At 41.3% G+C, this 12169-nt stretch overlaps 1 protein-coding gene across 6 annotated transcripts in view; it reads right to left on the bottom strand.

Annotated features, from left to right (window-relative positions):
- LIMCH1 (LIM and calponin homology domains 1) overlaps positions 1 to 12169 on the bottom strand; it is a 1973196-nt gene that overhangs the window by 509181 nt on the left and 1451846 nt on the right. For all 6 annotated transcript variants that reach the window (XM_044061504.1, XM_044061502.1, XM_044061501.1 and 3 more), the window contains exon 15: positions 11720 to 12052. In XM_044061504.1, the coding sequence (XP_043917439.1) occupies positions 11720 to 12052 (333 nt within the window). The remainder of the gene's footprint in view (positions 1 to 11719; positions 12053 to 12169) is intronic.

Here is a 12169-nt window from a genome sequence, read left to right as displayed (position 1 = left end):
CATTCCCTCCCATGAGAAGGAGAAGGTGTCCACCTTCCAGGCTTATGGATGGGGAAGCCTTGTGCAAAAGAGGGGCAACTGTCTTTTCTGGGAGGAGGCAAACAGATCTGCCTGAGGAATATCCCACCTGTGAATTAAATCCATAAACACCTCTCTGTGAAGCATCCATTCATGGGAGGGTGTTAAGGTCCTGCTCAGGGTGTCTGCCATCACATTGTCTTCTGATGGGATGTAGACTGCCTGTAAGTAAATCTGTAGTGCTATTGCCCGGGACCACATCTGAACTGCCATACGGCATAGAGGGTAGGATTCTGTTCCTCCCTGCTTGTTTATGTACCACAGGACTGTCATGCTGTCTGTGATGACCTGCAATGCGCCTGGCAGGAGGATCTCTTGAAATGCCTGAATTGCCAAGTAAAGGGCTTGTAACTCTTTTAGACTGATGTGGTCCCTTCTTTCTGGAATGGACCATTCACCGTGCACCTTGTGCTGGATGTTGGCACTGTGAAGGACAGCTCCCCAACTTAGGTCTGATGCATCTGTGCAAAGATGCTGTTTGGGTGGAGGAATCTTTAAGTGCACCCCTTGATTGAAGGTGATGCTATCTATATCCATCAGCTGAGTTCCTTTTTTAAACAGGGGAGAAGAGGAATACTTGCTTCCAAAGGATGAATGTGTTGATTCCAAAAATGTTCCAATACCCACTGAAGCTTCTTCATGTGCATCCTGGCTAGAGGGATCATGGGGATCAATGAAGCCATGAATCCCAGGATTCTCAGAAATTCTCTGGCTGACATGGATGGTAGTGGTAGGAGGGATTGGAAGATTTGTGTGAAAACTTCCACTTTCTGGGTAGGGACAAAGTCTGACATCAAGTCTGTTCTTATCCTGCACTCCAGAAAAACAAGGTCTTGTGATGGGGTCATTTGGGACTTTAAATGATTGACAGTGAACCCTAGATTTTGTAGAATGCTGCAAACCCAGTTCAGATGTTGAGACAGGGTGAGAGGATCCTGGCGAAGGATCGGTAGATCATCTAAGTAAGGGTAGATCTGTATGCCCTGTAGTCTGCAGTGTGCAATGACTGGGGCTAGGCATTTGGTGAATACTCCTGGGGCTGTGGAAAGTCTAAAGGGTAAGGCAGAAAACTGAAAATGTAAGGAACCCATAGAGAAATGAAGACATTTCCTGTAAGTGGGGTGAATAGGGATGTGAAGGTATGCATCCTTCAGATCCAGGGAGGCCATGAAGGCTTGTGGAGGAATGAGAGGAAGAAGATGCCATAATGTGAGCATTTTGAAGGTTCGTACCTTGAGGAAGGACAGGTTGATGATGGGTCTTTAAGGACAATCCTTTTTTGGAACCAAAAACATCCTGGAGTAGAATCCCTTGGTTATTTGGTCTTCAGGTATTAGTTCTATAGTGCCCTGAGAGAGACATAGTGTCAGGATGGAGGGGAAAAGTGAAAGTTGACTGGCAGGAGGTTGTGGAACCCCCTGGAAGTGTGGAAATTCCCACCGAGTCATAAAATATCCTCTCTTGATGATGGAGTGTACCCATCTGTCTGTGGTAATTTTCTGGCAGGAGGGTAGGGATAGGGTTAGGAGTAAGAAGGGCAGGGGCGAAGATGGGTAAAGGAAGGGAGTCACAGCGGAGGGGCTCTAGCTGGATCTGGCTGCCTCTGAAAGGATGAGGGTGTAGAGGTGGATGAAGATCTGGGAGCTGATGGTTTCCTAGGTTGCCTTCTTCCCTTAGGATGAGAAGAAGTGGAATGGGAGGACTGCCGCTTAACAAAGCTGGGTTTTTGGGGGTAGTTCCTATGGAACCTGGGAACCAGTGACACCAGTAAGTGTTTTAGATTCTACAAGTCTTTGCCTTTTTCCTGCAGTGACTTAAGTAGCTGTGCAGGGGAAGTTCCAAAGAGTGCTGAATTATCTAAAAGAGCATCTAACAGTTTCGCTTGGATATCCAAGGGCAAAGGTTGTAGTCTCAACCATTAGAACCACCTTAACACTGAACCAGATGCAGCCGATTTAGAAGAGGCTTCAACAGCATCATAGCTGCACTTCACTGAGTGCCAAGTAACCTTGAAGTCTGTGTTCAGAAGGGTGTCCAGTTCAGCCTTGGCTGGTGAGTCAGGAATGTCAGACAGTAGAGTAGAGGCCTTGGTCAGGGAATCCAGGGCAAACTTGGCCATATGAGTTTGATAATTAATTGCTCTAATGGTCAAGGTGAAAGAAGTACATACCTTCTTCCCCAACCTGTCCATGAATTTACTATCCTTATCAGTGGGAAAAAGGGAAGAAGAAGGTAGTTGCCTTGAAGATTTGTCAGCAGAAACTGCAATAGCAGCAGGATCTGCTGGCAGATTCTTAAAAAGGTACTGTTTCTTTGCAGACATTTTGCAAAAATCTGTCTGGTCTCTTGTTAGCAGGAGGCTGTGACTCCAGGCTTGGGGAAGCAGCTGAGAAGGCATCCTGGAAAGCTGGGAGTAAGGGAGGAACTGCAGATGGTGAGGGCTGCTCCATCTGCAGGAGTTAAAAATATCTCTTCTTAGTCTCAAAGACATCTGAGGCCTTGCACTTAAAATGCTGTCTAAGTAAGGAAATATTGTCCCCAAAGGAGAAATCTTCTCCGGAAAAGTCAAGAGTGAGGGTCTCTTCTTCCTTAAGGGTAGCAAAATCCTTAGGGGATTCAATCTGGGAGTAGTATGTCAGGGATTCCTCTGAGGAGGAGTAGTCTTCCTCAGATTCTACCTGTGAAGCAAGTGGTTGGCTTGATTGGGGAATCTGGGTCTGGAGTACTTGAAAGGCTTTGAATAAGGACTGACAAAATGTCTCCCAAGCTGGAGTAGGATCTTGGACCTTGTGTTTTTCCATTTGTTTCCTTTTTAAATGAGTGGAAGGAGCAGGTACAGAAGTGGGCCTGGATGTTGATGTAGGAACGGATGGTAAGGCGGTAGAAGGCCACTCCAACTCCATGAGCCGTGATTTCCCCCTCACCATCAGGAGCTGATGGTTGTAAAGCCTCAGCAGATGTACTCTGAATATCCATTGCACTGGCTTCCATTTTGGTTCCCAGTAACAGGGCGGTATCTGAAGTCTGGAAAGATCCTGGGCTAACATTGGATTCCTGAGGCACAGCTAGGATGTTGGGCCTAACTTTTTTAGCTTTCTTCCTAGGTGGCTCGTCAGAGGTTCCTGCTCTGCCTTCCATCCCAGAAGCCAAGCAATGAAGTTGCTGATTCTCTAAATAGAGGTTTAGAGCCGACAAACAGCTTATCGGGGTTTTGGGGACAAAGGATTGGCAAATCTCACATGACTTGTAGTCATGATCTGCCCCTAAGCGGAATAAACACTTATCATGAGTATCCTTGTGTGGAATTTGTCTTCCACAAGCGCACTTTCCCTTTCTAGATGACATGCATCTGAAACAGGTAAGAAATAAGAAAAAAAACCCCCACAAGGGTACTTATCTGAAAGCGGACAGCCTGAAATGATCGTCAAAAACAGATGGCCGAAATCGAACAAACATTGGATAACTGGAGCTGGTGATTGGAAGTCTGAAATGCACTGCGGCAGAAAAGTTCTGATTTGGGTACATGCAGACATCACAGATATAGCCAGCATCAGTTTATGGCTCTGACATGCAACATCGCATGTACTCCCTGTATTCAAGACTTTGGTATACTGGCCGGATATCCGGTGGCTGCAGGCAGCAACTCCATAAAGTGAAGAATACTGCAACATGAGAATAGAAGGACATCTCTTGATATTTATGTGAAAGGGATTTTTCTTCTGCTATGCTTAGGGAGTCTCATTTACTTGTCACTCCTGTCCCAACTCCAAGCATCCCTTACAAATCAGGAGCTGCAAGAATACTTCCTATGCTTAGGGAGTGTCATTTACTTGTCACACCTGTCCCAACTCCAAGGATCCCATACAAATCAGGAGCTGCAAGAATACTTCCACAACCATGGTTTGTACTGGAGCATTGCATGGCATGGATTAGTTACTCTCAATCTGAGCTTTGCAACTTTATGCTGGATACACTAGTAGGTACCCTTTGGTTAGCTCTCTCAAGAAATAATCAAAGAGGTCCATGAGAGGGAAAGTAGCTGTTTTGACAGCTTGTACAGTCCCTCAGGTAGCACATCCTCTGCCAGAACATCTTAGACATCTAACTGGTGGGACCTCCATGTAGACAAAGGACACTACATAAGCAATCTTGTCAGTGGCTACACCTTCCAAACCTCTCAGGAAACAGTCTTCACTGGCTGAATGGCAGAAAGAGTCTCTGTAAGAGGCTGGTTCTCCAGGTTTGCTGCCTTGTGAGGCATCACATAGGACAAATACGACTTGGACTTGTCAAAAAAGGCTATGAACTACAAATGCGTGACCAGGTTCCATCAACAGCTCCACTGGTGGACAGTTACTGTTAATGATCCTGCTGTTATAGCCTCGTTCCTCTGTTTCAGAGGTAGTATAAAGTCTGTATTTGCCTAGGAGCTAGGAAGCAGGTTTTACTTGCATCTCTTTCTGGTTCTGTAGAATATGTGAAGTTTCAGCTAAATTTCACTCTTAGCTCCTTTAAGAAACACCTAGTATAAAAAGTTATGGATGGTGACACATCAGTCTCATATGCCTCAGTTGTTGCAGTGTGTTTGCTTGCTGCTAATGAATATAATGAAGGGTCTCCCTCCCACTGATGATGAAATTTCAGTTCTGTGAGACAAAAGTCACTGCTTACTTTAATATGTACTGAAAAAAACATTATGAATAAGGAAAATCATCAGATCCTGCCCATTTGGGCAGACCCACCAGAAGCCCCCACAATCCCTAACTAAATCTACTTTGCTGTATTCCAAGGCTGAAGCACTTCATGGTAGTTGGAGCTTAGACAGAAGGGGGGTTGATGACTGGTCAGAATGATGAAAGGGATTTGGTGAGTCAAGTTTTACTGAACTATCCATTGATTATTTGTTGTGGTTACCATGAAGAATGACCACTATCCTATCAGCAGCCTGCAGCCACAGTGGAGTCACCTGCACCTTGCATTGGATCAGCTTCACTTGCAGTATAAGGTACTACCATTTGGCCTACATCTTCCTCCAGTCCTTGCCAAAGTGTTGGCTTTGGTAAGTGAAGCTCTGGAGGAGATGAGTCTCTGTATTCCCATATCTAGATGACAGATGGATGTTTGTTTTTTTTATGGTACTCCATGTTAGTGGCATTTACTTGGCTCATGTAATAGTTTCAGTCTTTATGGTAACTATGAACTGTTCACTGAAGTCAGCTCCACTCTCTTAGCAAATGATTCTTTCAGCAGGGTATGACTAGAATTTTTCCTCTGACAGTAATTCTGTCTAAATGAGAAAGACCAGGAGATTAGTGGCCTTTGGCCTGGCTTTTGGCTAGGCAAGTCATAGCCCACACAATCACACCTCTAGACCTTACAGTAGTACTCGTTTCTCCTAGCACATCTTCATAACGGTGCTGCAGTGCTGAATGTGATATCAGTGGCTGCACAGAAACTGTACATTATTACATTTGCTGCTTTTTGCTGGATTATTGCCATTAGCTGGAATGGCAGAAATATCCCACCATCCAGGAAGGTACTGTTGCCCTTTACTCAGCATTTCATTGACTTAGAAAGCAGTTGTCTCTGAAAATGTTGCAGATCCTGAGAAATCCCTTAATAGACTTGAACAATTTGAAATGTTTTACATATGTACTTTCAACAAGGCAGTGAAAGACTTCCTCAGTAAAGTTCAATATGCAGGACAAGATCACTGTTCCCAGCCAACTCTGAACTTATTTTACCCAATCTCTCAAGACCAGAAAGTCAGTAGAGCAGATTCAATTGAGGAACTGACTTCTGTTGCACAATGTGATCTAAGATACTCCCATGACGTACAAATCCTTTTTTAGTGTATGATGCACCTGATGCTAGATTGGCAGATAAGCAAATCATAGGCAAGCAGCAGGACATATCACTGGGAGCAGGAATGTAAATGTGAACTTCACTTACTAACATCTGTTGCAGAGTTTCAATACAATTCTACAAGCTGTGAAGGTGACTACATCAGTGGAAACTAGTGATACTAATTTTAGAAATACATATTTTTAGCTCCTTGTGGTTCTCTGGCAATCGGTTTGATTCTGGAGAACTTCCATTGGCCACTGGCTAAACAGTCAAGATTGCCATTTGATACTGGAACATTCCTAAAATGAAGGACAAGCAGCAGAGAAGCCATACCTACAACTGGGCAGGGAGGAGAGATGGGTTATCCTAGCCACTTGTGTGGCATCACCCTTGGTGAGATTTTTACTCCATGTAGCCTCACCTTTTCACCTGTAGGCCAGTAAGAGTATTATAACCTTCAACACTGGGACATGGAAGAGGAACACACAATACCATCAGTCCCAGAAACAGAGTGCATGCCCTCTTTGGAAAACTGTACCCACCATGTCCCAAGATACTAGGGTACTCAGTGGTTGCCCCCCTTCTAGCCCACCTACTGTACAGTTTTTATTGTATATTATGTCCTGTTCTGTTTTTGATATATACAACTTACTACCTCTCTCTTACACGTTTTTCTTCTTTATTCATTATTTCACCTGGGGCGTACCTGCAAATGATTACTTGTGATCTATTTACTACCCCAGTAAACAAATGTAAATTAAAAAATAAACTAGAAATAAAAATAAAATGATCATGTGCGATGTATTCTCAGGATTATGTCAGGAAGTTCTTATCTTGACTTTCATTCTTAAAGCGCATTTCATGACTTAACTTCTCAAACGTATAACAGAGCAGACTGGACATGATCGTAATCCTGTGACCCGACTCCCTTACTTTTCCCTCCATCGTTCCAAGATTCTTCCTCTTTCCCTCCTCTCTTAAATTTGGAAAAAAAACTAATGAAGATGATAAAAAATAATATCTTAGAAATAAATCTGAATGCACCCCCAGATGTCACTTCAAAAGATATTTGCAAACTTTCAAATAAGTAACAATTCCACAGTTCTTGGATGAACAGGAAGAGTATTTGCAAGAGATCTGCCACATTCCAGATGGAAAAATACAAAGCAGTATGAGGCCCTAATTAGGCATCAAAAGAAGTTAGTGGTTCCTGACAATGAAACAAAACAACTGGCTGCATTTTAGAAGGTGTTTAATTATAAGAAATTATAAAGCAGTTGTTTGTGTACATCTGTGGTGTACATCACTTTCTCGCTATGGCTCTCCTAATCTACTGAGCATGAAATGGCACACAAAATAAATACACTAAGAAAAAAATACAAAGTCAAATGAAATCAAACTTAAGACAAAATATTGGAAATGGTCCAAATACAGATCCTGCCCTCATGCAAAAGGCAAACAAATGAAAATCTGAAGCCCTAAAACTCTGTGAACATTTTCAGAGTACATATGTTAACCAGCAGAAATGGTGCAACAAACTTCAACTCAGCAAAGGAAGCTGGTTCAATGGGAACAAAAATAACATCCAGAATGATTTGATCCCAAAAGAAAGATGGATCATCCTTTAAATGAAGATTTCTTAGGAACTGCCTGACCAACTTATACTGGGCCACAACGTTGTCATCTACGAAAATCTGAGAGGCAGAAGTTATTTAAACCCCATATTGAAAGAAAAAGGGGAAAGGCATATATTGCTGTTATTGGTGGTCATGATTCTAAAACATACTTTTATTACTGGAAAACTATCTTGGGGAAACTAAACAGCTGTCTTTTCTTGGGAGAAGGTAAAGAATGGACTACTCGGTCAACACCATCTGCTGAAGGTCTGGTGTTGAAGCCACAACAACTGTCCATTATGACATGCATTTACGTTCCTACCTGCCCTGACATTATTGTACACACAGTCTCACAAAATGAGCAAAAATTACTCTTAATATTCTAAAGCTTCACTTTTAAAAGTAAATGACGCCACTCTACTGGTATTAAGATGCAACTGCAACCACAAAAGTAAAAGATGCTTGCTACCGTTACTAGATTAGCAATAAGTCTTTAATATCAACATTTAAAATAAAGGAGCACATCTACACTATGCCTAATCAACTTGCTTATTCCACATTCCAAAAGATATGTTTCCCCTCTTAGTACATGAAATCGACTAATAAAACATAGAAGTAATTAATGGTATGACTGTTTAAAAGAGGAGCCAAACAAACAATCTGCAATTTGATGGACAATATTACACTGATCCTTCACTTAAAGCTATTTTGTGTGATTGTGAAACATACAATTTTGTGTGACTGTGGGGTTACTGGGCGGAGGGTTTCCCCAAAAGGGTAGTGCTTCAAGTGGCTTTCGGAGATACTTTTTGACAGAGCAGAATGAACACTTTAGAAGTCACAGATAGCAGTGAAAAAGTGCTACAAAACAAAATACTTATTCAAAAAGAGTAAGACAATATTTTTTTAATACATATGTTGTATTATGGCAATATTTACAGCCCACCAATGGGTCATTCAGCTTTATAAATACCTGGTAATGTTTACATACACGGTCACAGCACCTGCAGGTTAACCCAGTCTTATCTTGTGTAAAGCAAAAGGAAGAGTATTTGCAAGAGATCTGCCACATGGGGTGTGACAATCACTGCTGAATTGCTTGATTCCAGGCAAGGCCCCTTCTGTCACAGAAGCTGCCATCTGACCAGACAGAGAGCTATATTTATTGCCTATGAGTTGGGATGCTCCATATATTTCCAACATCCTCATAAGGGTTAGGGACACTGGTTTGGAAGAAGAAAATTAATTGTCACCAACTACTGCAGGGATATATGGTCAAGGAGGTCAAAACATTCAGGAGATGGGGCTAGGGGGTGGGGGCACTGTGCATATGCAACACGTCCAGCAAATATAATTAAAAATTAAAACCACAACTCCAGTACATAAATAAAGAGGTTCCTGAATCACAAAAACTGCTTTCAAACAAGTCAGACCAAAAAGTACACAATGAGGAACCTTGTTTGCAGACAGAAACGCCTCCGAGTCAAAAAGCTTCTTAACGCTTTTATTTTGAACAAACCAAAAGAGCTGCCACAGACCACTGCAGCTTCTTCAGAGAAACAAATTGGACAAAAAACACTCACTTTAAAAATACTACATCAGGAAATGACATAATTCCTGTTTCCTGTTACCGAACAGTTGTATTTAAAAACACATACACAGTGCTAAAAAGTTAAAGGCATCCCACATTTAGAATCATTTTTAAAAATAGCAAACAACAATAAAAAATGAATTCAATTATATGAAAAAAGATCTCAGAAAGAAAGAAAAGGTTCCTGAATCAGTCTTAAATATCTAGCAAACATACACCATATTATTTTGCAACATTATTATTGCAACATTATTTAGCAAACATACACCATATTATTTTGCCCAGAAAGAATATACTCTCATTGACACCTTAAATGGAGAGGGCAGTCATAGTTGTGCATAAATGTTGCATAACACCAATAAATGGCAGGTGTTAAAGATGAGAGAGAGAGAGAGAGAGAGAGAGAGAGAGAGAGAGAGAGAGAGAGACCCAATCAACACCTTCCACCTATTGTTCATGTTCCAGGAAGACAAGTACCGGGATCTGTGACAGTTCCTAGATGGGAACTAATCAGGCCTATGACAGTTACAGGACTAGAATCCAAAACTTTCAGGGCAGCAAAGTGAATCCTAGAGAGAAACATTGCCCTGATCTGCCAATCCCACTCCATCTCAGTGCATGCATGAGACAGTGGGAGGGGTTACTGGATTACTACTCCACCAGTGAGCTGTGTACACCTCACACCACAGGAAATGTGTGCATGTGGCAGCGTCCTATTCGCCTGTACAGTTGTTGCCTCAAATTACCATATGAGATTTGATTCAAATTCACCAGCAGATGTGCAGGTGTTAGAACAAAGCAGCCACTTCAGCAATGGGAATACAACACAAACAGTGGTAATATATTTTGCAGGGAGCAAGCCCCTCTACATCCCTAATGTCAGGGGGCATCCCCATGATCCCAAACATAAATATATCTACTCTGAAGTAGAAAATTCAAAAGCTGTATTAAGCAAAATTCCTTCAGTCTTTTGACCTTTGTAGAATTGATTGTTAGTTGACTGACAGTTTCCTGACAGACAGGGTTCCTTTCAGGATTTCAGAAAGTATATGCCAGCTTCCACGCCAGAGACCAGAATATAGACTCTTCTCAACAGAAGAACACAACACACAAACAGTAACAACAGACACAATTCCTTTACTGCTAAAATAACCTCCAGAAATGACAGACTTAAACTAGGAGTAAAAATTTAATTTGTCAGCCATGCATTTTAACAAATTATATAATGCAAAATCTAATATAAATAGGCAATTTGAAAAAATAAACTTCAGCATGTCATTGCACAAAAATAAATGTATGCTAGTATGCATTGCATATTCCAGCAGCTTTCCTCCCAGATAAACCCCAGAAGATACTATACTAAAAAATAAATCATGACCTTCAGAGAAAGCACTTTTTGCCTTTAAATTCGCTGAAATTTTTAAGATTTAATTTTCTGAATATTTCAGTCAGTACCAGTAACTAATAGGCAGATATAAGAAGCCACTCAGACAATTCATTACAAAGATAAAGAAGTAAAACAAGCAGCTTGATTCAATGTTCAAACATTAAAATGTTACCAGCCAAATTTTATGAAACTTGGGGAAATCTTGCAAAAGTGGTTTCATGAACGAAACACGCTGAAGGCTTATTTATAAATCTTTTTACATTCAGACATTACGCTGAGACAGTTTTCCTTCTTTCTGATTGTTCTGCAACATCATTTTCCACAGTTCTACCAACATTAAAGATGCGGATACCAGTTCTTAAACCTGTTTTCAGCAGAGATTATACAATGTCCTTTCAGGACTGCAAACAGTTTTCTTACAACTACGCTTTTAAATTACTTTTAAAGTTTATACAAGATACAATCAGAATCATTCCCACACGTGAAGATATTCATTTCATGGTATACATCTAAAAGGTAACAGACTTCTGAAAATCCAACCCAACCCACCCCAAAATTACAGACAGTTGACAAACTTACAGATACTTCATTTTAGGACTAGTGATGAGAAGTAGATTCAGTATTCATGCTGGTGAATTACTTATTGACAACCAAAGCTGGTGCAAAAGCAATACAGGTCCTCTGACACACTATAGAATAATTCTGCTGACGTGCCAAAGCGTTTTCCTCAATAAATTAACCAAACGACAAGCTTCAGAAAGCTGCAAACATTTCAGCACCATCTTCTTTAGGAGCTTCTGTTTTATACCAGGAACATATTTACATAGATACTGTTGGTAGTGCATGCACTGGTGGATAAGTGAGATACAATGGATCAAAAATGAAAAAGAAAGAAAGAAAAGGAAATTAAAAAAAAAGAAAGAGAAAGAAATCAAGAGAAGACCCTTTGTGAGGACGAGTCAGCGTTTCAGTCACAAGGCAGTCCAGCAAAAAAAACACAAAGTGCATATAATGCAGGAAGGGATTTTTTATTATACTAAGACTACAGAGCAAGTGCTGTTAGAGTTGCATGCTTACACTGAAAGTAATCACCCACTATTCACTCTCACTGTTATCCATTTACATCCAGTTACAGTGGCTCCCACCTATCACCTGCACAACAAGCCACATGCTGTTATTGTAACACAATCAGCTTCTAACCTGAAACCTTTATCATCATGTTTTCCAGGCTGCCTGCTGGAATCAGCCGTCTGAAACTGGGAGACAGGAACTGGGAGGAACCGGTTAAAGGCAGGACCACTCTTCTTCTTCTGAGAAACACCAGCACGGCGTGCCATCATATCATCCTTCTCCAAGTCTGGAAGGTTTATTTCTACTGCTTCTCCCTCTTCCTCCCACTGCCCCTCTTCCTCTTGTTCATGTTGCTGATACGTAGCAGCTCTTAGCAGATTTTTCTCCAGATTCAGGGAATAACTGGTTGAGGTGGGGGAGGGTATTCGTTCAGGCTGATTAGATGAATATGAGTCTACTGGTCTGTAGTTAGGAAAGTGTGTCTTTACTTACATGAGGAAAATCAGTGACTAGAATAAAACAACTACTAGAAAAGACAAATGACAAGAAAAGTGGAGCTACTGCATGCAAGAGTACAAA

This window comes from Protopterus annectens, chromosome 2.part0, assembly GCF_019279795.1.
Source record: "Protopterus annectens isolate FY-2018-M chromosome 2.part0, PAN1.0, whole genome shotgun sequence".
NCBI classification, from domain to species: domain Eukaryota; kingdom Metazoa; phylum Chordata; order Ceratodontiformes; family Protopteridae; genus Protopterus; species Protopterus annectens.
Note: the sequence above shows the minus strand (reverse complement) of the source record. Positions and strands in the feature narration are given on the sequence as shown.